Below are 23,452 nucleotides of genomic sequence, written 5' to 3'. Positions count from 1 at the left end.
ATTCATATTATATTAATGGTGTGGAGGATTGAACCTGCGACTTGGGAGCCTCAGGCATGAGAGTCTGTTTGCATAACCATTATTCTCTGCTATCTACCCCTGCCAGAGTTATTCTTTTTACATCAGTTAGTACGTAAAATCATTTGCATGTCTAAAATTTGATGATCTATAATATATCCTGTGTTTAAACAAGTTTAGTAAGGGAAAATCATAGTAGCCTTTTATATAGAGAACAATTAGAGTGAAAAAAAGTTTTCCTCACTGCTATAGGAATGCTTTAATAGAAATACTGAGCCCAAGGATATAGTCGGTGACTAAGAACATTGTTACGAAGATGAAGGATGAGGTCCTGAATTCAATTCCTGGAAAAAGACACACACACACACACACACACACACACACACACACACACTACTTAAAGAATTTTTAATTTATTGAGAAGTACTATAAAATACTATTGTCAATACTTGTCTGAAGCACAATATGTTATAAATATTATCTTATCATTGTAACTGAAGTATCAGTTAGAAATCTGATTTTATCCACTTTAGTTATGGAATGACTTTAAGTATGCTTCAAAACCACATCTTAGTAATACATAATGACCATGAGAATAAAGTACTGACACATGCTACCACATGGATGGATGTTGAGAACATTCGGCTGCATGAAAGAACCTGACCCACAAGGTCGCATACTGTGTAATTCTTTTTTTTTTTTTTTAGTTTTTTTAATATTTATTTATTTTCCCTTTTGTTGCCCTTGTTGTTTATCGTTATTGTTGTTATTGCTGTCATTGTTGTTGGATAGGACAGAGAGAAATGGAGAGAGGAGGGGAAGACAGAGAGGGGGAGAGAAAGACAGACACCTGCAGACCTGCTTCACCGCCTGTAAAGCGACTCCCCTGCAGGTGGGAAGCTGGGGACTCGAACCGGGGTCCTTCCACCGGTCCTTGCGCTTTGTGCCAAGTGCACTTAATCCACTGCGCTACGCCTGACACCCAATACTGTGTAATTCTATCAGGGTGAAAATCGGTAAATCTAATAGACATGTAGAGGAGATTGGTAGTTGCCCGAGACAGATTGAGAGGGGAATGAAAATATCATTAAGTTCGGGATTTCTTTTTGGAATAATGGAAATCGCTCTGGAAATAGAAAGTAGAGATACTCGGGGCCAGGTGTTGGCACAGCAGGTTAAGCACACGTAGTATGAAGCGCAAGGAGCCACACAAGGATCCTCCCTCCCCAACTGCGGGGGGGGGGGGGGGAGCGCTTCACAAGTGGTGAAGCAGGTCTGCAGGTGTCTCTGTCTCTCTCCTTCTCCATTATCTCCTCCTCCTCTGTCAATTTCTCTGTCCTATCCTATAAAGTGGAAAAAAAATGGCTTCTAGGAGCAATGAATCTGTAGTGTAGGCACCAAGCTCTGGAGGCCAAAGAGAGAGAGAGAAAGAGATCAAATTATATATATATATATATATATATATTAATATAATATAATATATATTTGATATAGGGAGATATCAAATTACATATGTAGAGAGTAAAAAAAAAGTAGTGAAACTTGCAAAATATACTAAATTGTAATATAAATGGGTGCATTTAATGTGAGAAATATACCATTAGGAAATTCTGAATTTGTGTAAACATCATAGAGGGTAGTGGAAGTGGTAGTCTGTTATACAGGTAGCCTGTGTCTACAGTCTATTGGGACCACATAAGGTAAACATCTACAGCTGGTAAAAATATTGCTAACCAGTGCATGATTGGACATACATTATATTTCAAAATATTTCAATCTGAAAAACAGTAACCATATTTTAAATCACGGCTCTTAAATCAGATATCACTTGACAGACATTGTTATCAAAGGAAATCTGAGCTCAATGAAATGTCCAAAATAAAAACTAACCCTAACTCTGTAAAGGTTAGTTACTAAAAGAGTTACTTTGTGAGAGATAATGAGAAATTTATGACTATGGATTTTACTAAAGGATCTCTCCCCATATTTGTGCTAATAATCAGTGATCCATGAAGAATTTTGATCTTTTTCTTTTCTTGTATTTATTTATTTATTTATTTATTTATATTATTGGATAGAGACAGAGAGAAATTGAGAGAGGAGAAGGTGATAGAGAGGGAGAGAGATAGAGACACCTGCAGTCTTGCTTCACCACTCATCAAGCTTTCCCCCTGCAGGTGGGGGCCAGGGGCTTGAACCTGGGTCCTTGTGCATTGTAATATGAGTGCTTAACCAGGTGCACCACCGCCTGGCTCCTTTCTTTCTTTTTATTTTCTATGGATGGGTAGGTACACTGTGTTACTTGTTTTCATGCTTACTGTAAATCAGGACATTTTAAACCCACAAATATGTTTCACAGAGCAAAAAGCTTTTCTGATTAATTTCAAATATTTCAGGATTTTTTTCTGAACATAAGACATGTGAACTGTCTTCCATCTACTCAAAATTCTTTTTTTTAATTCCATATGGCAATCAGTATGCATAATTTGAAACAAAATGTATCCAAGGGGGGGTTGATTTTGGAATAATGACACTCTAGAGATAAATCACTACTTGTGCCGACTTTTCCAGATCAAAACATAAAAATATAATGTACGGGAGACAAATGCTGGAGTTGGTGGTAGCACACTTGGTTGAGCACACACATTTCCATACACAATGATCTGAGTTCAAGCACTCCCCACTACAACCTGTGTGTATGTGTAGGGGGTAGCTCCACAAGTGAAACATCTTTGCTGTAGCTCTCTCTTCCTCCCTTTTCAAATATCTCTCCTCTCTTAATTTGTCCCTGTCCTAAAAATAAAATAAAGGGGGTGGGGGGATGAAGGTAAATGGCCACTGGGAGTGATGAATTCATTGTGCAGACACTGTGCTCTGGCGGTAACTCTAGTGGCGATTTAACAAGGGACAGATGTTTCCCTATGAATATCGATAAAGAATTTTAGGCTTCTTGGTGATATAATAAATATGCGAGGCCCTTGGTTCACATCCTGGTGTTTCATAAAAAGAAAAAAGATTCTAATTTTTAAATGGAGGTATATGAAGCAGTGCTGTAGGTGTCTCTCTGTCTCTGTCCCTCCTCTCTATAACCCCCCTTCCCATTCAATTTCTGGCTGTCTCTATCTAATAAGATAATAAAATTTTAAAGTGGATATATATATATATATATATATGTCATTACATTTCCCCATAAAGACATAGGAAGTCTTATATAATGCCAGATCACTTTAATGGGGAAATATTGATTCAAAAGACTGTCATCAGGGTAGTACATTTTCACACCTCCCCAACCTAACATGACACCTCATCCTTCACCAAGCAAAACACCCTCCTCCTGCACTAAAGGTCACTGAGCTCTATCTACTGTGCTTTCAGTAGGAGTGGGGCCCCTGTCATGCAGCGTTCTTTCAATTTCTGTAGTCCTTATGATGCTAGAACACATTGTATAAACATTTGAAATTCCAGCAACTGCACGTAGGTCTTGATCTTTAAGTCCACTTATGTCTTTACAGGCAGACTGGTAGCAAAGATCAGATGTGCATTGACTCGTTAATTCTATTCAACGAGTTCATTCTCTATGGGAAGTCTTCCTATGTGTAATTACAGTATATTGGAATTGTCAAATGGTCAAAAATAACCATCTCTTTTATGATGAAACTGTTTGCCTACATTTCTATTAGCATGGCGACAGACACAGAGAGAGATGTTGGAAACAAAATTTATACTTACAGTTGTAACCGGGTGCTATTCGGTGCTGAGCTTCCAGGCTCGCCAAGGTGATGTGGAAAATGATGTGTAGCAGCAGGAAGGAAAGACTGGTGAAACACAGAGACTTTAAGAGGCGTCCTGTATGCCCTAGGGGTTTAAAAAGCACAGAAGTCATGAGGGACTTGAGAATGTAACACACTCATCCTGACCTCAACACAGTCAGATCATATTTCCGTGTGGTTTATTACACAGACTGACCTAAAAGCACTGAAGTGCAGCAATTACTTGTAATTATTAGTCTAGAGCTAGAGAAAGGCTATCTGACTTTCTTTTTAAAATTATACTGTTAATATTGATTAAGAATTACTATAAAAGAAATGTTTGATTACTATTTATTCACTTATTTGTTTTTGTTTTTGCTGTTGTCTCTAAGCTTATCACTGGGGCTCAGTGTTCACGACAAATCCACTACTCCTGGGGGCCATTTTACCTTTTATTTCTTTTTACTTTTGATAGAGATGAAAACTGAGAGAGAAGGGGATACAGAGAGGGGGAGAAAGGGTGAGACACCTGCAGCCCTGCTTCACCGATCAGGAAATTTCCCTCCAACAAGGGGAGGCTTGAACCTGGGTCCATGTTCTTGACAATGTTTCTCTACAGCTGTCTCCATCATCTATCCCCTAAGTTACTTTCTAAACTTAAAGAGTAACCCTCTGCTCTCCCTCTCAGAGAAAATCATTGAAAAAGAAAGAAGCTGTTCTATTTTTTTTCAGATATGTTACACATAAAAAATGAATCACAAGCCCATGGCCTGGAAAATTTTATGAGAATTCTGAAAACTTTGAAAGAACAGATAATCCCTATTTTATAAAAGTAGTTCCAGAAAGTAATAAAAAGTTGTAGCAAACATTTTTCAAACTGTAACTTCAATTTCAAGATTTAATAAGGCAAGAGAAGCAGAAGCTTGTTTCTGTTATAGAGACATAAATTATTTAACAGAACTCTAGGTTTGCAATTGAAATGGCGATATTAAACATAGAATGGAACACAGTATGCCACAGTCCATTGCAGAAAATCATGTATGGTTTCACATGACATGGTATAAGCCACACATAATAGTGCTTAGGTTATGAATTTCTCCATGGATAAAGAAGTGGTCTGTTGTTAAAATTCGTAGGCTCTTGCCGGGCGGGTTGGCTTCACGGGCGGGTAACAGAGACGCGGAGACAACGGCTGGGCAGGGAAGCTGTATTTCTTTATTCAGGAACAACGATTCATTAACTAAGACAAACTAATCACCAAACAGAACTCTGCTATCTCTTTGCGGCGGCACAAGCACTCTCTCTTACTCTGGAACTCAGGAACTCAGAACTCTGTCACTCTGGAACTCTGGCAGGTTTCCTAGGGGCGGGGCCAAGCGGGCCTGCGAAATTAACAGGACTGATCCAATTCTCTTGGCGGGGGAGAACTAGAACCCAATGTAAAGCATACAACAATTCCCCCTTTTCTTTTAACTAAATGGCTACAGTATCAAGGGTGTGGGGTGAACAGAAACCTATATCGTACAGGCATTTTTATAAAAAGAAACTGGCACAAACATGGAGAAACATGCAAGCAAGTGACAAGAACCAGTGTGCAAAACTTTGTCAGCTTAAAAAAAAACATTTCTTGCCTCTGGGGGGCGTACTTTCTCGACGGACATTTGCATGGGGGCGGGGAACGGCCTAGAGTCCCAAAGGCAGCTGGCTGCAATTTACTTACTATGAAACAAAACTTGTTATTAGCATATTTCTAATAGAGAAGGAATTTGAGACTTTTACATAGCAACAACGTCTTTTTAACCTTTTGTTACACCCATTCAAGATGGAGTCAGGAAAGGAAACCTCAGGCATGAGAATAATTAGCATAGCCATTGTGTGATCTACCATTTCTAATAGAGAAGGTAATGGAGAGTTTTACATATCAACAAGTCTATTTATCCTTTTGTTTAGACCAACTTAGTTAAAATATATTGCTTGTTAACTAATTTTTACCTCAGACTTTAAATGTAAGTTAATTTTATCTTTATGAGAATTACGTTGAAAACCTTTTTCATTTAACTTTGACTAGTAAGAATTTAGCCTTAAAGTTACTGTTTACGAAACTTTAAACATACACATAAACATGGTCATTAATACACAAGGAGAGAAACTTTTGTTACGAAGACATGTCATTTTAAACATGAATTTAAATCTATACTGTCTTAGTTGTTGGGGGGGGGGGGTTCACCATCCGGAGGTGGCTTCCCGCGCAGCTTCACTTTTAGGAATTGCAGGTTGCAATCTCTGCACAAATCTCTGTGTACTCCAGCTTGTCTGTCTTCAGACCGAACCGGCGGCTGGAGATCTCGTGTGCCCAGTTTCGGCAGGGAGCCCGGGGGTCCAGGAGGCCCAGGATCGTTCCAGAATTTATAGCAAGAGGGCAGGCGGGCCAGCATTGTAGAAGGCGTGGGCCTAGGTGCCCAGGGGTGGCGGCCATGATAGGCCGCCGCGGCCCTGCCCCATGGCCCTGTCATGTCTGCTGCCCTGCTCGCAGTGGCCGAGCAGTGTGGAGGGATCATACGTCCAGTGCCCTGCGCCACGTGGTGGAGAGCCGGCTCCTGTGGGTTGGCCTCGGGCTCATGCGTGTTGGCATCGGGCTCCAGCGTGTTGGCATCGGGCTCCAGTGTGTTGGCGTCGGGCTCCAGCGTGTTGGCGTCGGGCTCTAGCGTGTTGTCATCGGGCTCTTGTGTGGCGGCATCGGGCTCCTGCGGGCTGCGGGGCTGCGGGCGCGGTGCGCGGGGTTGTCTGGGTGCAGCCTGCTGGCTGGCTGTTCCACCAGGTGGAAAAGGCAGCTCCGCGCCTCGCCTCTCGCCTGCTGGCTATTCCCGCTGGCTGTTTTGAGTTCGCCCGAGCGAGTGGGAACCACAGAGTGGTCCAGAGATAAATGTTCCAGAAACAGCAAAACAGTCTCGTGAAGAAAGAGCAGAGGCCTTTGGAGATCTCTTCACAAGCAGAAGAGAAGGCCATCATACACAGGTAGCCAAATTGTCTTCACTTATCTGAGAGATGCGCAGGTCAGGTCCACGTGGGCGCCATTTGTTGTTAAAAAATTCGTAGGCTCTAGCTGGCCGGGCTAGCTTCACGGGCGGGTAACAGAGACGCGGAGACAACGGCTGGGCAGGGAAGCTGTATTTCTTTATTCAGGAACAACGATTCATTAACTAAGACAAACTAATCACCAAACAGAACTCTGCTATCTCTTTGCGGCGGCACAAGCACTCTCTCTTACTCTGGAACTCAGGAACTCTGTCACTCTGGAACTCTGGCAGGTTTCCTAGGGGTGGGGCCAAGCGGGCCCGCGAAATTAACAGGACTGATCCAATTCTCTTGGCGGGGGAGAACTAGAACCCATTGTAAAGCATACAACAGTGGTCGAGTGTCGTATGCATTCTAATTTGTTTGTATTTTGACTGGCTCTATAACAAACTATTCTTTTTGAAGACTTCTTTATTATGAGAGGAGAGAGGAGGAGGAAAAGGAGAAAAGAGGATCAGCAGATTGCAGATTGCAGGATCAGAAGATTGCAGATTGCACAGCTCTAGTATAAGTTAGCGCCAGAGACTGAACATTTGTTCTCTGGCCTCAGGTATACATACACGTTGGTTCTTGAACAGGCAAGTCATTCTGGGAGCATTAAAGGGTAAGTTGCTTCAACTCACTTAACAGAAACCAATTACCAAATAATGGGATGATAACATTAACTATCCATTGTCTTTTTGAACCCTAAGACAGCAGGAGCCTCACATTTCCACTAGAGAGCCCCTACTTCCCCCAGTTCTGGAACCCTTGGATAGGGTCCACTTTCCCGTATGCCTCTCCCAATCCATATCAAATAATATTGCATCTGCCGACCACAACCTAACCAACGCAACGATTGCCACCTCAACATGCTTCACCTCAGACTGTGTCCAGAGACTTCACGTGTGGAATGACAACCCTTCAGCTTCATTACTTGGGTGAGACCTTTCCTTTTATAGTACACTCTAATTTCATCTCAGGTGGTTCACTTTCTAACAAAGTCCCAAAACCTAGATATACACCAGTTTCTGTGAGAGAGAGATTATGTTCACAGGTATCCATAAACTACTGCAAAATATATACCTGAAAGCAGAAGTACACTAGAGTTTGCAGTGAGTACCTCCCTAACACTTCCTCTCCACTATTCCAAGCTTGGGATCCATGATTGCTCAACAAATTGTTTGGCTTCGTATGTTAACTCTCTTTTCAATCACCAGGTTCCAGATGCCACCAGGATGCTGGCCAGGCTTCCCTGGATTGAAGACCCCACCAATGTGTCCTGGAGCTCTGCTTCCCCAGAGACACACCTTACTAGGGAAAGAGAGAGGCAGACTGGGAGTATGGACCGACCAGTCAATGCCCATGTTCAGCGGGGAAGCAATTACAGAAGCCAGACCTTCTACCTTCTGCAACCCTCAATGACCCTGGGTCCATGCTCCCAGAGGGCTAGAGAATGGGAAAGCTATCAGGGGAGGGGGTGGGTTATGGAGATTGGGTGGTGGGAATTGTGTGGAGTTGTACCCCTCCTACCTTATGTTTTTGTTCATTAATCCTTTCTTAAATAAAAAATTTTAAAAAAAAAGAATCTCTCTCCCTCTCTCTCTCTCTCTCTCTCTTCCTCATAATGGCAGAGAGGGAGAGACCAAAGCACCAAAACTTACTTCAATGCAGTGGGAACTGGGCTTAAAATGAGGTCATGCACATGGCAAAGCAACACAGTATCCAAATGAGCTACTTTGCTGATCTTAACATCAAAGAATTAAACATGAGCCCAAGTCTGTGAAATTCTCAAATTTTATAGACAAGGAAAAGTTATATAGATGAGAATTATAAACATAATCATTTATGTGTTATACATTTACAGTCATAAAGATATGAACACAATAATATCCAGTAAATGATTTCATATTTAAGTGTGCATTTGTAAACACAGGAAACTATAAGATCTAACAGGAAGCTACATTATCTCATTTGACCATAAAATCCTATTTCAGTAGTAAGATGAATGTATTACATAGTCTAAGGAACTTGATTAAAAAAGCTGATGCCATGAAAGAAACCTGAAAGTTGACTTAAGCTATTGCTATACCATACATTGAGCATCTCCCGGGCCCACATCAGAAAAACCCACACTGGAAAGAGTGATGGTTCAGTAGCTCCAGACAAGTTTCCATTAAAATCTTTGCAATATTTACCTGTCATGCCAGCCACTGCACAAGAAACCACAGGGCACACATCTCACTCTTTTCAACCGCTATTTGACTGCCCTCGTTCCCACCCCTTGGTAATTGCTGCTACACTGCTACACTGACTCCCCATGCGCTGAGCCCAGGTTATTTATTTTTGTGTCTCTAATATTGACTTGAAAGCCTCAGTGTATGTTGCTCACAAGAATCTGGAACAGAAGAAACCACAAATTCCTTCAGGAAAAGAAATTGTAACTTCCATAAATACAAGAAGTTTAAAGAACCAGAATGTTAAAAACATACAGAAAAAAAATTTAACTAAATATTCATTACATTCTAAAATGTGAGCTTTGAACATGGCACAGTTTGGACAGGTAGTAACTTAAATCAAACACAGGTTACTGACACTGAATTTTGAAATCCATAAGAAAAGAAGGATTTAAAACAGATGGGGAAAAAAAAGGTGATTAATCATTTGCTCTGACCCTCAATTTATTTCCTGATCATAACATTTCCAGAGTGTTAAGGCATCTCTCTCTTCCATCTCATATTTTTTGTGGCAATGTTCTTGACATAAAGTTTACTTTTATTAATATTTGTGGCACAGAGCCAAACACATGTTCTAGGTCACTTTTTTTTTTCATTAACACCAAAAGAGACACACACACAAAAAGATACACAGAGAGGAGACAGCATTGCACAAGGCCTTCTTTAATGACATGGCACTTCCCAAGCGGTGAAAGGGCTGGAACCTAGTCTACCAACTTGGCAAGGCCTGTACCCTGCTCAGTAAACCATCTCTCTGGCCCCCAAATATATATTTTTTTACATTACTATTGTTGGTATCATTGCTTCTGTTATTATTGTTGTTGCTGTTGTTGTTGGATAGGTTGGAGATAAAATTGAGTAAGCAGGGGAAGACAGAGAGGGGGAGAGCAAGAGAGACACCTGTTGTCTCTGTTGTCTTCACCGCTTGTGAAGCAACCCCCTTGCAAGTGGGGAGCTGGGGGCTCAAACCCAGATCCTTGCAATGGTTCTTGTGCTTTGCATTTAATGTGTGCTTGACACGGTGCACTACAGTCCGGCCCCCGGCCCAAATAACTTCTAAGGTAATTGATTCAGTGGCAATTAGTATGCTCACATGGTGTGTCCAACCTGTGTAGATGTGAAGCATTCTCGACACTCCCAGAGTACCCATGAGGCCGTTCCTTCCCTTCCCTTCCTTCCACCGCTGGCCCACTGCCATTTGCAAATCCTCTTTCTATGGGTATTTCATGGAAATGTTATCCAGTGCATGACCTTTCGCATCCTGATTCTTTTCTCTCAGCATAACGTTATCAAGGGTCATTTATAATGTAATATATATATTAGAACCTTATTCTATGGTCAAATATTATTCCGTTATGTATGAAAAATATGTTCATTTATTTATCTCTTGATAGATATTTAGGCTGTATACAGCTTTTGCCTACTGCAAATACTGCTGGCATATTTGTGTCTATCTGCTGGAGCCCTTTTCCTTTCTTCTTTTTTTTTTTTTTGTCTTTCATCTCTCTCTCTCTCTCTCTCTCTCTCTCTCACTTTATTTTTTATCTATAAAATGGAAACATTGCCAAGACCATAGGATCATAGGATAAGAGGGGTACAATTCCACACAATTCCCACCACCAAAACTCCATATCCCATTCCCTCCCCTGATAGCTTTCCTGTTCTTTATCCCTCTGGGAGCATGGACCCAGGGGCATTGTGGGGTGCAGAAGGTGGCTATCTGCTGCAGCACTTTTTCTATGGCTATTCCTAGGAGTGATTTTACTAGGGGTGTGTGTGTGTGTGTGTGTGTGTGTGTGTGTGTGTGTATACACACAGCCAGGGACTTACACCTACATAACTTCACCACTCCCAGACTGAATTTGTTTCCATTCAGATAGAAAGCCATGCTCCCAGAGGGATAGAGAATGGGAAAGCTATCAGGGGAGGGGATGGGATATGGAGATTGGGTGGTGAGAATTGTGTGGAGTTGTACCCCTCCTGCCCTATGGTTTTGTTAATTTATCCTTTCTTAAAAAAAAAAAAAGAAAGAAAGGCAATTCAGAGTGAGAGAGATCATATTACCAGAGTTCCCACCAATGCTGTGGTACTTGTATGTGAAGCCGGGGTTTTACTGATTTATTTTCTTTAATTGGAGTCATTAATAGTTTGCCATCGAAAGGAAACACAGTTGTCAGTGCCTGTGTAAGGTCTCTAATTTTCCTGTTAAACACTGGATCCCTCTGCCTAGATCCTCATCCCCCATCATGCACCTGAGTCTCCCCACCACTGTCGCCCCCCACCCCTCATCCAGAGTCCTTAGCTTTGTTGTTCAACATCACCTACCCTTCTGGAAACCTCAGTTCTGTTGTCAAAAACCAAAAAGTTGTTTTATTTAGTATTGCCTGTTCTTTTTTTTTTTCTTGCAACAATTTAATAGGGCTCCTGCCTGAATATATGCAAGGTCTTTGGTTCAAACCCTAGCACCATAGTGGAGCTCCAAAGTTACGTTCTGTGACGTCCTTCTCTCCTCCTCTTTCTCTTGCTCCTTTATCTTTCTATATGAAACATGGAGTGTGACCGATAGGCATGAATAATGGTGCACACTCAAGATCTAGCGCCATGATCCTTTAAACTAGCTGATTAGAAGCATCATCTTACTCCCTTTTGGCTTCCACTCATCTGATAATCTAATTGAAAATCATTCTCATGAAATTATTTCTTTCCTGCTGTTTCCAAAACTTGTGTCCTTTGGTCAATATATTAAAATGAATCTCATTATAGAGCCTTTTTGATTCTCTTGAATGTCATTGATCTTTTTAAACATACAGATTTAGAACCCAAGTGCTGCTGAATGTGTACCTTCCATGCATGGGACCTGTGACTCCATCTCCAGTACCACACAACAACACTGAGGACAGAATGAAAAAAAAGAGAATGAAATAAAAACCTTTGGATCCTCTCTCTCTCTCTCTCTCCCCCCTACACACACATGCACACACACACACACACACACACACACACACACACACACACACACACACACACACATTCATATCCTCCCCCTTTGTTATCAACAGAAACTATTCATCTCTATTTCTTCAAATGCTTTTATGGGCTCTTTTATTATTACTTTTCTTCCTGTGAAAGAAACTCCCTGTGTTTGTATTTGGAAGTATTTCAAAATTATCTTAGACTCTGTATCTTTTCTCCTTCTTTTTCCTCTATCAGACTAGATAACTTGACAGGAATCCACCAACGCCTCCCACTAAAACCAGTGAATGAGCTTTTTCATTTCAATTACCTTACACTTTAACTCCAGAATTTCTATCTACTTACCATTTCATTGATTTTTGAAAAAAACATACTTGATTGAAGTCAGCAATATTCTACTTATTTTTAAAAAGTAAATATTATATATTTGATGGGAGATCAGTAGATACATCAATTTAGACAAATCCATAGATAAATCAGAGATAAACTGAATGGAGAAAGGGAGAGAAAGAGAGGGAGGAAGAGAGACACCTGCAGCTCCTGCTCACAACTTATGAAGCCTCCCCCTGCAGGTGCAGCCTGGGAGCCTAAACCCAGGTGCTTGCACATTGTGACTCGTACATTCAACCTGGTGTACCAACACCTGCCCCCTGTTTACCCTAAATGAGCTACATAACTCTAATGAGGCACCATTCTCATTTCTTTTAGTTTTTTAAAAAATATTTATTTATTCCCTTTTGTTTCCCTTGTTTTATTGTTGTAGTTATTATTGTTATTGTTGTCATCATTGTTAGATAGGACAGAAAAAAATGGAGAGAGGAGGGGAAGACAGAGGGGGGAAGAGAAAGACAGTCACCTGCAGACCTGCTTCACTGCCTGCGAAGCGACTCCCCTGTAGGTGGGGAGCTGGGGGCTCGAACCGGGATCCTTAAGCAGGTTCTTGAGCTTGGCACCATGTTTGCTTAACCCGCTGCGCTACCGTCCGACTCCCTCTTTTAGTTTTTTCCCATTGAATTAAATGCCTGTGTTCCCTAAGCAATGTCATAAATATATGCAAGTTTTAGCGAGATTTGCAAGTTTTAGTGGTATATTACAAATTTTAGTGAAAATACTTAGACATTTCTTGAGTAGCCCTTAGAACTTTGTACTGTGCCCTTTTCACTAATGTCCTCAGTCTCAAAATATTTTTACTCCAAATTATGTTTTTTACATATTGTATGATATATTTCTTCCAGGAAACAATTTATATAGCAGATGATTCTACACTTAAATAGATGAGATGCAAGTTCAATAGTGAGTATGACTTAAGTAATAATGCCAAAGGCTATTAAAGACCTGCTTCCAGCCCCATAACTTCCTGGTAACTAATAAGACTAGAACAGTTAACTGGCTCTAACAGCACAAAATATGAACTCTTTCAACACTTTTTTTTTCACTCTGGACCCTGCTGCAAAGATGGTTTGAATTGCAGAGTTATATTGCTACTCTGCTCCTACTTTTTGGTTCCTATTCATTAACCAGTTTGTCTCACTTTATGTCCTGCCATGTTCCAGCCACCAAGTTTCAGGTGCTATCAAAATTCTGTCCTGATTTCCCTGGGCAAATGACCTCACTAATGTGCCCTGGAACCTCACCTCTCTACCCTGCTAGGGAAAGAGAGAAACGGGGGGGGGGGGGGTCCACCTGACAATGCCCACATCCAGCAAAGAAGCAATTGCAGAAGCCAGGCATTCCACCTTCTGCACCCCATAAAGAATTTTGGTCTATACTTTCACAATAGGGAAGTTTTCAAGGGAAGGGATGGTACATGGAACTCTGGTGGTGGTAACTGTATGGAATTATACCCCTGTTATCTTACAGTCTTGTTAATCATCATTAAATCTCTACTAAAATGTTTAACTAAAGATAGTTTTTTTTAAAAAAAAATATACTGAAATCAATGAATTCAGCCAAGTAGCAGAATATAAAATCAATATTCGTAAATCTGTGGCATTTCTATACAAAAATGACAAGTCGTTAGAGAATTTAAAACTGATCCCCAAAAGATGAAATGCCTGGAAATAAATCTAACAAAGGAGGCGCAGGATCTTTTCAATTAAAACTATAGGACATTATTCAAACAAAAGGAGATGACACAAAGAAATTGAAAAGCATTCCTTGTTTATAGGTTGGAAGAATAAATATCATGATAAGGGCAAACCTGCCCAAAGCTACTTAGAGATTCAGTGCAATCCCTATCAAATCCCAAGGCTGTATTTCAAGCAAATTGAACAACTTGTTCAAAATTTCATGGGGAACTATAAAAAACACAAAGAGCAAGAGTACTCCTGAGGAAAAGGAAGGAAAATGAAGGTATCACAATTCCTGGCTTTATTTTACACTACAAAACTATAGTGATTAAAACAGTGTGGTACTGGGGCAAAATATGGATACTTGGACCAGCACAGCAGAACAGAGAACGCAGAACTAAACCCACACATGTATAGGCACCTAATAGGACAAAGCAGCCAAAATGTAAATGAAGGTCTCTTTAACAAATGGTCCTGGGAGAACTGGCCAGCCACATGCAGAAAAATGAAACTAAACCACCACCTAACATCACCCACCCAAATTAGCTCAAAATGAATTATATATATATATATATATATATATATATATATATATATATATATTTAAGTCAAAGGCCATTTGGATATTTACAACATCATTTTCAGGCCATACAAAGTTATCAATTTTTAAAAACACAGCCTACTATATTTAGTCAGATATTGAACTAATTCACCCCTAATGTGATGGCTGGAAAGGCTTGTCTTTGGTGAGGTGTGTGATTTCACCGGTCTTGATGATGACACTACACATAACTGCTTTTCCAGGTGTTGAAAAGAGCTTCTCCCAGAGGCATGGACTTCTAAGAGCAGAGGCATATTTCAGTGCATGTGTCTTCAAAGTGAGAATTTTGTCACTGCTTATGTAACACTTACAGAACTCAAGCAGCACAGTTTGTAATAAATACCTAAGTCTCAGTTTACCATCACTTTGAAGCTGAATGATTCCCTGTTGCACGTGGTCAGGCATATCTGCCAGTTGCACAATGAATGGTGTAACAGAAAAAATTCTACTTCTTTACTTTTCACATCCTTGAATCTCTCATGAAATGTCTCCACTACTTCCACTAGGATAATCAAGCGTCATATAAGGCCGTTGTCCTTCCAGAGTGGGAAAATGTGTCATGTTATTCCTTCTAAGTTGCATTTCCCAGAGCCTTAATTTAGCTGCAAGTGATTTCATGTTTGAAAGCAAGGAGCTGAGAAGTTGGAGTAGAAGTTGGAGTAGAGGGAGTTGGGCGGTAGCGCAGCGGGTTAAGCACATGGCGCAAAGCATAAGGACAGGAGTAAGGATCCCGGTTCGAGTCCCTAGCTCCCCACCTGCAGGGAAGTCGCTTTGCAAGCGGTAAAGCAGGTCTGCAGGCATCTTTCTTTCTCTCCACCTCTCTGTCTTCTGCTCTCTTCTCCATTTCTCTCTGTCCTATCCAACAACGACGACGACATCAATAACAACAACAATAACTAAAACAATAAAAACAAGGGCAACAAAAAGGAATACATAAATAAATATTAAAAAATAAAGTTTAAATGATAAAAAAAGAAGTTGGAGTAGAATCCTCAGCTATTTGTTGGTGAGACTTTGAGCCAGAACGGCCTCTCAGAATTCTCTGGAATTGACATACGGTTTTGAGTTTTTGTACCTAACCCAAGCCTATCACTTCCCAGAAATTAGATGGGTGTTGTTTGCAGAGACAGGTGCTACTTAGCAAGACAAATTCTTACAGTTAAAGATAATTTTTGTGGGGTGGGAAGAACTAGGTTTTAAGTCAGTACTTTCTGAAACCTAAGTAACTAAGTGCCACAGTCTTCGAGGGAGAATAAGATAGTATATGGGGAAGTGGGAGGTTCATGCTGTCTTAGGGTTTAAGAAAGCAATCGATAGTTATTGCTGTGAACAAATTATTTGGCAATTGGGTTACCTCTGAAAATCCCATTGTTAGGATCTGCTGTAGCATACATGACCTCACTGTATTTCTCCCAGTCCTGGAACCTCTAGGGTAGGGCTCACTTTCCGGCATGCTTCTCCCAATTCATACCAACTGATATTGCATTCGCAGATCCCAACCTAATCAACGAAATGAGTACCACCTCAGCAAGCTTCACTTCAGACTGTGTCCAGAGATGTCAGGCATGGAATGTCAACCCTTCACCCTCATTACTCGGATGAGACCTTTCCTTTCTCATAAGATTCTCTAAATTCATTTCAGGTGGTTCACTTCCTAACAAAGCCTAGATAGACCAGGGCCCATGAGATAGGGCATATGTACATGTATCCATAAAATGGGACAAAATATATACCTGAAAGCAAAAGTACACAATAGCTTGCAGTGAGTCAATAAATGCAGCAAGTAGAAGGACCTAAAAAGATGCCATAAAGTACCTAATGAAACACTTTCTACTTAGACCTAGATACCCCCCTTCACTTACTTACTATTACACTTTCCTCATTCACTCCAAAGCTAAACTTGTCAGACAAAGTAAGGCCTACAAAAGTTGAATTAAGGGTAAGAGACTGGCAGACTTTAATGATGACTCTTTAGTCACTACTAGTCCACCCCACCACCTGGGGTGCTATTTGGAGCATCCTGGGATTCCCACACAGACATGATGGGCCTAGACCTCAAATAGATCTCTCTCTCCGCTGTCACTGGGCATCTCCATTAGGAACAACATAATTGATCCCTTTGTGGGTTCCCATAGGACCTTGCCCTCAGTGTGGATCAACAATGGCAGAGAATGTTCCATTCTCCTTTTTTTTTTAAGTTAATTCTCTTTATTTATTTGTTTGATAGAGACAGCCAGAAATCTAGAGGGTAGGAGGAGACAGAGACGGAGAGAGACAGGGAGACACATGCAACACTGCTTCACCGGTCACAAAGTTTTCCCCCTGCAGGTGGGGACTGGGGGCGCCAACCCGGGTCCTTGCACATTGTAATATGTGCGCTCAACCAAGTGCACCACCACCCAGCCCCAAGAATGTTCCATTCTCTGAAGGGAGGTTGAATAACATACTTTACCTACCACCTGAGTAAGATGGGTCCTGAAATTGGCACAACCTGGAACGTTCCTACTCATGATCATAGAATGCAAGCTTGAAACTACAAGGATGCAGAAGTTACATGGGCTCCTGTGCTGAATATGGGCCCCAGATCAAATTGTAGGGGTTCACAGTCAACAGTATTTCGATACTTTTCCCATTCTTAGAAGCAACTCTCTTCCCTGATCCAGCTTCCCAGCCCTTTTTCCAACTATGACATCATCTCCTCAGACAATAACTTGAGTCCACCTGCATATCAGATGTCAGGCTCAGGAAAAAAGTAGTAAAGTCATGGGCCCCTTGGAATATACCTAAAATAGACCTACTAGCTTTCTCCAAAATGGAGATCCCAACTCTTCATCTGTAATATCCCAGCCTTTAGGTTCATGACTAGTCAACAATTTATTTGGCTTTATATCTTAACTTTTTTTTCAGCCACCAGGTTCCAGATGCTACCATGATTCCAACTGGATTTCCCTGGGCAGATGACCTCACCATGTGTCCTGGAGCCCCGCTTCCCCAGAGCTCTGCCCCGCTAGGGAAAGAGAGAGGCAGGCTGAGAGTATGGATCGACATGCCAACGCCCATGTTCATCAGGAAGCAATTACAGAAGCCAGGCCTTCCACCTTCCACACCCCATAATGACCCTGGGTCCATACTCCCAGAGAGATAAAGAATAGGAAAGCTCTCAGGGGAGGGGATGGGATATGGAGTTCTGGTGCTGGGAACTATGTGAAATTGTACCTCTCTTATCCTACCATCATGACAGTGTTTCCATTTTATAAATAAATAATTTTTTAAAAGATAGTATATGAGGCCAGGTGGTGGCATACCTGGTTAAGTGTACAAACTACAGTATGCAAGGACCCTGGTTCAAACCCCTGACTCCCACCTGCCGAGGGAAAGCTTCATGACTGGTGCAGGAGAGCTACAGGTGTCTCTCTTTCTCTCTCCCTTTCTCTCTCTCCCTCCCCCTCAATTTCTCTATTCACTAATAAATGATAAACTTTAAAAATATGTTTATAAAAAATAGTATACTATACAGTCACTAGGTTACCTTGGCATAGACACTGTCCTCAGAGCATATGCATTCTGAGTCAAGGGCTAACTAAACCAAGGAGATTATAGCTTAGAAATTACTTCCTGGGGGCCGGGTGGTGATGCACCTGGTTGAGCACACATGTTATAATGCGCAAGGACCCAGGTTCGAGACCCCGGTCTCCACATGCAAGGGAAAAGATTTGCAAGTGGTGAAGCAGTGCTGCAGATGTCTCTCTGTCTCTCTCTTTACTATCTCTCTCTCCTCTCGATTTTTGACTGTCTTACCCAGTAAATATATAAAGTAACAAAATTTAAAAAACTACATTAATTAAAAAATATATATGTAGGCTAGGAAACAGGGTTTCAAGGAGAAAGACTTTCCTAATTTAGAAAACATCTGGTGCCTAGGAACTTCTAGTAGCTAGTGTGATTCTTATTCAGAAGACACATCTTTTGCACTAAATACAAAGAAAAATAAAGCAAAATATGAAGTAAATCACCAGAAAGACATAGTCAGACACCAGCATTATGAAAGATATCTCTAAGTGTCAGATATAGAAGGCAAATGCAAACCTATGTGAAGATTGATACTGAAGCAGATAATGGGGAAAAATCAGTTTAAGGCCTGGGTGGTGGCACACCACCACCCAGGTGGCACTCAACCACCTGGGTGGTTGAGCCCATATTAAAAGTGTAAGGACCAGGGTTCGAGCTCCCACCCCCCACCTGCAGGGGGAAAGCTCTGAGTGGTGAAACAGTGGTGCAGGAGTCTCTCTGTCTTCCTCCTCCTCTACCCCTCACTTTCCTTTGAATTTATGTCTATCTCTATTCAATAAATACAGATTAAAATGCTTCAAAAAGAGAAATCAAATTTGACTTCAGGTGAACATTTAATTATGTTCTCAGCGTAAGTAAGGATATAATTCTTAAGAACATTGACTAAAACAAGAATCTCAGCTAAACAACCCACTTTTTATAATCTCAGTTGAGTGGTGTGAATGGTTTACAGTGCAGTTGTTGGCACATGGGTAAAATTTCTCATCTAATCAGCAGAATGACTTGTTCTGTAATTATTTTGTATTTTGTCTTTTCTATGTAGTCTAACTTAATTTTCTGAGACAGCTAGACTGGCTATAAACATATGGATAGCAAGCCAGGTTTCCTTCTAACATCATCTAAAGACGGTTAAAGATTTTAGGACCTACACAGTGCCTCGCTGATTCAAGTGAATGCAGGGTAATCTCTTTGAGGGTGAATGTGGAGAGATGCATCAGTCTTAGAAACGGGTAAATTCTCAGAACCAGAGATAAAATGGGGCAATATCAACTCTTCAGACATTTCAAAATGTGTGCCTTGGAAACAATTAAGTCCATGTCTTTCTTTTTGTTTTTCTCTTGCAAAATTTATCCTCAGGATAAAAAGGGTACAGTATATTTAGCATTCCATGCTCAGTGCTTGGAGTGTTACTGCTAACAACTCCTTACTATTTGTGCCCTTGGAACTGAACAGGAGCATTGGGCAATCAGACATTCTAGCAGTGAAAGGTATCTGTAGATAAGGACAAGCCCACATTCAGTGCTATTTCTTCTCACCCCTTTGCAAAATAAAAAACAAAAACAGACAAACAAACAAAATCATGGAAACCATAGGTTGTTTAGGATCAAAATGTCATACATACCATGATTTTTTAAAAAGAGTAAAAACAACAAAAAACTAGTTAATTCACTTCCCTTAGCCCTATCATTTGTTTACTGAACTGGCAAAACGCCTCAACTCTGAGGTTTCACTTTTACATGAACACTTACTTCAGTCCTCTGGTAGTAAATCCTCTGCACATTTTGCATCACTGACCTTCCAAAAAGGAAGGCCTGGAAAGGCAACGCCAAGGCTCATCACTGGAGCTGAGCCACTGTTCATGATCCAGTATTTGAGTTTGTTTATTTAAGCCTGCCCTTGACCTTATGCAGTCACTGCCATTCCATGGGGAAGCCTCAGTGTTCTCTGCACTTGGAAAACCCCTGTTTTATTTATGAGACATGAAGCCCAGCCAGACTATCTTGGCGTTACTCTCGATCGCACTCTGTCATTTCACGAACATCTCATAAAAACTGCAGCAAAGGTGGGCGCGAGGAATAACATCATTGCAAGACTGGCCAGCTCCTCATGGGGCGCGAGCGCTTCCACACTCCGATCATCATCTCTGGCATTATGCTATTCCACTACAGAATACTGTGTCCCAGTATGGTTCCGTAGCCCCCATGTCCACTTGGTCGATTCCAAATTATATTCCTCCATGAGGATCATTTCTGGAACCATCCATTCCACCCCGGTTCCATGGCTGCCAGTTCTTAGCAACATCGCCCAGCCAGATATTCATCGGGATGCGGCATCATCTAAGTTCATTTCCCACGTCTATGCTCAACCGGACCTGCCAATATACGTGGATATCTTCGCCCACCCTGTCCAACGCTTGACTTCTCGTCACCCAATCTGGTCCCCTACGCTTACACTGAACTTCTCTGTTCCAGACTCTTGGAAACAGATTTGGCAGTCAGCTGAGGTAAAGAGCAAACACCTCATCACAGACCCCTGCAAGCGTCAACCCGGCTTTGACCTAGCACGTTATGATGGGGCCCTCCTCAATCGCTATCGAACAGGCCATGGCCGGTGCACCGCTATGTTCCATCGCTGGGGAGCCAGAGATGACCCGAACTGCCCCTGCGGCTCCAGACAGACTATGACCCACATAGTCAACGACTGCCACCTCTCCAGATTCAAAGGAGGTCTCGAAACTTTACATCAGGCTCAACCTGACGCTGTTGACTGGCTACGGAAAAAGGGCAAACGCTAGAAGAAGAAGAAGATTGATGAGACTGAGTCGTCAGCTCGCCCTACTAAAACGCATTTTCACATGCACAGTAGATGTTCGTGCTGATCTCCTCTCTGCCCAACTCACCCACAAATTGCCACGAGAATTTTACTTGGAGGCTTGAAACTCAATTATTGACTTTTTTCTTCTTAGTCAGCATTCAGTGTTCTACAATTTACTGGGAAATTTTAGGTGTGCTTTTAGTAATACTTTTTTTTTTTAACCTGGATGTCTTCCCCCCTGCCTCTAATATAACATCATTAACAAAACAACTCCCTTACATAAAATTTAGGAATATCTTGGCCAGGCAGTGGCACATCTGGTTAAGTGCACACATTACAGTGTGCAAGGACCCAGGTTCAAGTCCCTGGTCCCTACCTGCAGGGGGAAAGCTTCATGAGTGAAGAAGCAGGGCTGCAGGTGTCTCTCTGTCTCTCTCCCTCTTTATCTCCCTCTCCCCTCTCAATTTCTGTCTTATCTTTACAACACAAGTTCCAACTTTGGGTCTGAATCTCTTTTCAAACCGGTGACATAAGAGAAAGCAACAGTTTGTGTGGAGTCTGCTGCGAGCTCTGAGGCATTTGAAGGCCATTGGTGAGTGTCAGTGTTCAGTGCCTAAGTCAACATCATGTCGGCTTCCACTCCTTAAAATGAGAATGACCTTCAGGTAGTATGGAGCCTGTGGTATGGCTATTGGACTACTATTACAGTGCATTCCGGTTAACCCTCCGTACTTATGAATGTTTTTGCTTCTTAGTGTGCTGTCTTTACTCTTGAGTAGAGATCATCAAACTATATAACTCAAGTCAAGTCTACCTCTACTAACCACTATTTACTATTATTACTTTTTTCTTATCCATGGGCTTATTTAAATGAGTAGATATCTCGTTGTGTATTTCATGTGCATTTTCATGATGATTGTCAATGCAATTTTCTTATGCGCCTTGGTCAACTATATAGCTCTTCCTCATCCTTTTTCTCTTCCTCTTCCTCCTCTTTTTTTTTTTTTTTTTGTCATCACCAGAACATTATTAGGGGCGTAACCTTTGCATATACATTTTTTTTAAGTAGTAACATATTTTCCATGTTTTTCTATGTAGAAATAGGTCATGACATTTCCAATCATCATGACCCATGGTGCTCTGGCTGGCCTCTCATAAAATTAAAAATATCTCACATAAAAACTTTAAAAATACCTAAGTCTTAAAAAAAAAAGTAAATTCTGAGGTCAATTAGCCTCACTTCTGGGAACTGTGGTGATCTTACTAATTCATTCAAGGGAGGGAAAAATGCTCTTCCAAAGTCTGCATTTCCAAAAACTCTCATTGGATTCAACACAGTAGTAGAATCCTTTCCATCATCTTCCTCCAAATAACTGATTTGTGTCATTCTTAATGTTGACCAGAATGTAGGCCTCTAGAAAGTAAGGGCCAAATATCACACCTCACTAGACACTCCCAAGTGCCTAACACGAGAAACCCCATCCAATGGTTATGAAAAGGATGTCACAGCATACGAGAATCACATAAATGAAAAAAAGGTGCTCCTTATGTAACTGCTCTTGCTATAGGTTGGCAATAACATTTTTACATAGAGCCAACAAGAAATCTTCATACTTCTTGTTTTTTTAGGTCAGTTTGCCAAATTCTGGACCAAGGGACTTACAAATGGTAATGAATGAGGAGAAACAATTAGGTTATTGAGTTCATTCACTTCCAAGGCAGGCTTATTCCCAGGAGAACATTCTTCCAGCAATTAACATTAGGAGACTCTTGTAACAGGGGGTCTTGCAGTCCCTCATAGGAAAAAAATGAACTTGACTATTAAAAGAAATGTCTATTCTGCTTCACTTGATTCTCTAATGTCCCATATAAATCAATCTCTCTCTCTCTCTGTCTGTCTCTGTCTCTGTCTCTCTCTCTCTCCCTCTCCCTCTCCCTCTCTCTCTTTTTCATTTACTTCTCTGTTCAGCCGTTATTCTTCTTCTAGCGTTTGCCCTTCTTCCATAGCCAGTTAATGGCTTTGAAAGTGACTGGGATCCATGTGGATTCAGTCGGCTAGGAAGGATCGTCAGTTTCCCCAATGAATGGGTACTCACGGGATGCACCACGGGAAGGTCGATCCAATGCATCCTCAGCCGTTATAATTGCTTTCAACATTGATAGAGTGCCAGGCATGACAAACTACATTGAGGAGAGCCTTTCACTTCCCGTGAATGAAGATGTGGACATTCAGGGGGGCATCACCACCTCCGCTGAGAGAGGTGCTAGTCAGTGGTGGGATTGATTTAGTGACTGTAAGTCTGCTTCCAGCTGTTTATACTCTTTGTGGATTTTTTAATTCACATTCCCTTTTCCACGGATATGAGA

General features: G+C 41.3%; 1 protein-coding gene across 9 annotated transcripts in view; it reads right to left on the bottom strand.

Annotated features, from left to right (window-relative positions):
- PIEZO2 (piezo type mechanosensitive ion channel component 2) overlaps positions 1-23,452 on the bottom strand; it is a 414,090-nt gene that overhangs the window by 256,489 nt on the left and 134,149 nt on the right. For all 9 annotated transcript variants that reach the window (XM_060200656.1, XM_060200658.1, XM_060200657.1 and 6 more), the window contains exon 3: positions 3,748-3,873. In XM_060200656.1, coding sequence (XP_060056639.1) covers positions 3,748-3,873 — 126 coding nt within the window. The remainder of the gene's footprint in view (positions 1-3,747; positions 3,874-23,452) is intronic.

The sequence above is a fragment of the Erinaceus europaeus genome, chromosome 10 (assembly GCF_950295315.1).
Source record: "Erinaceus europaeus chromosome 10, mEriEur2.1, whole genome shotgun sequence".
Taxonomy (NCBI): Eukaryota; Metazoa; Chordata; class Mammalia; order Eulipotyphla; family Erinaceidae; genus Erinaceus; species Erinaceus europaeus.
The sequence above is the reverse complement of the archived record's forward strand: the minus strand, read 5'-3'. Positions and strand labels throughout refer to the sequence as shown.